The sequence below is a fragment of the Penaeus monodon genome, chromosome 23 (genome assembly GCF_015228065.2).
Source record: "Penaeus monodon isolate SGIC_2016 chromosome 23, NSTDA_Pmon_1, whole genome shotgun sequence".
Classification (NCBI taxonomy): domain Eukaryota; kingdom Metazoa; phylum Arthropoda; class Malacostraca; order Decapoda; family Penaeidae; genus Penaeus; species Penaeus monodon.
In genome coordinates, this window is record NC_051408.1 from 20428740 (window position 1) to 20429576 (window position 837).

General features: G+C 31.4%; 1 protein-coding gene across 1 annotated transcript in view; it reads right to left on the bottom strand.

Annotated features, from left to right (window-relative positions):
• LOC119587884 (nudix hydrolase 2-like) overlaps window positions 1-837 on the bottom strand; it is an 8938-nt gene that overhangs the window by 1499 nt on the left and 6602 nt on the right. Inside the window, 3 exon segments of the mRNA XM_037936591.1 lie at window positions 8-93; window positions 342-433; window positions 563-647. Coding sequence (XP_037792519.1) covers window positions 8-93; window positions 342-433; window positions 563-647 — 263 coding nt within the window.

Here is an 837-nt window from a genome sequence, read left to right on the forward strand (position 1 = left end):
CATTTACCTGGGTATGTTATTTGGTTCATTTACAGCCAACCACTTCACCATCATGACAAATTGTGGCTGAGCGTGATGATATGTAAAACCATGCTAGAAAAAACATGTAATTATAAATGTCTCAAAATAAATGGGAAATAACTCTCCAAATATATATTTTTCTATTTCATAAAGTATCAAGAATGTAAAAGCTCTATTTCTTGATGATTTCATTCTTTTCTTAAAAAAAAAAAATTGTAAACAAGACTAAACAAACAGGAAGATTAACTTTGAAGAATATAAAGGAAAAAATAATGACAATAAATTGCCAAGTGTTTAAGCTTTACTTATATAACACTTACCTTTGCAAGTATTGGAACCCATTCAGCATTCTGAAGATGAACTCTAAACCACACACCTCTGATCTTCTCCTTTGCCCAGTGGCTTAAAGATGCTAAAAGACAATTTAGTATATTAGTATCTGCCAAAGAAAATCTACTGAATGTCATGTGTCACACAGAACATCAAGAATGAAGGACAATAAGCAAATGATAATCACACAAAGATGAGCAGACACACTTACCTTGTAAAACAGTTTCAAACTCTTGTGCTGTTGTTGGTTCATCTTCAGATGAAACAGTTATCCCAGAAAATCTATCTTTCTTGCCCTGAAATATAATCATTATACTATACAGCATTAATTGTAACGTTTATTATATCATCTACTGAATTATACTATGCTACCCTTTGTGAGTTCTTAACAGCATATCTAGGTGGCTAAATAAGTGCTGTATTATAATTGCTATGAGTTAGTAAAAATTAGGGTTTACAAGAAAATAAACCATTTGATAGGAGGGC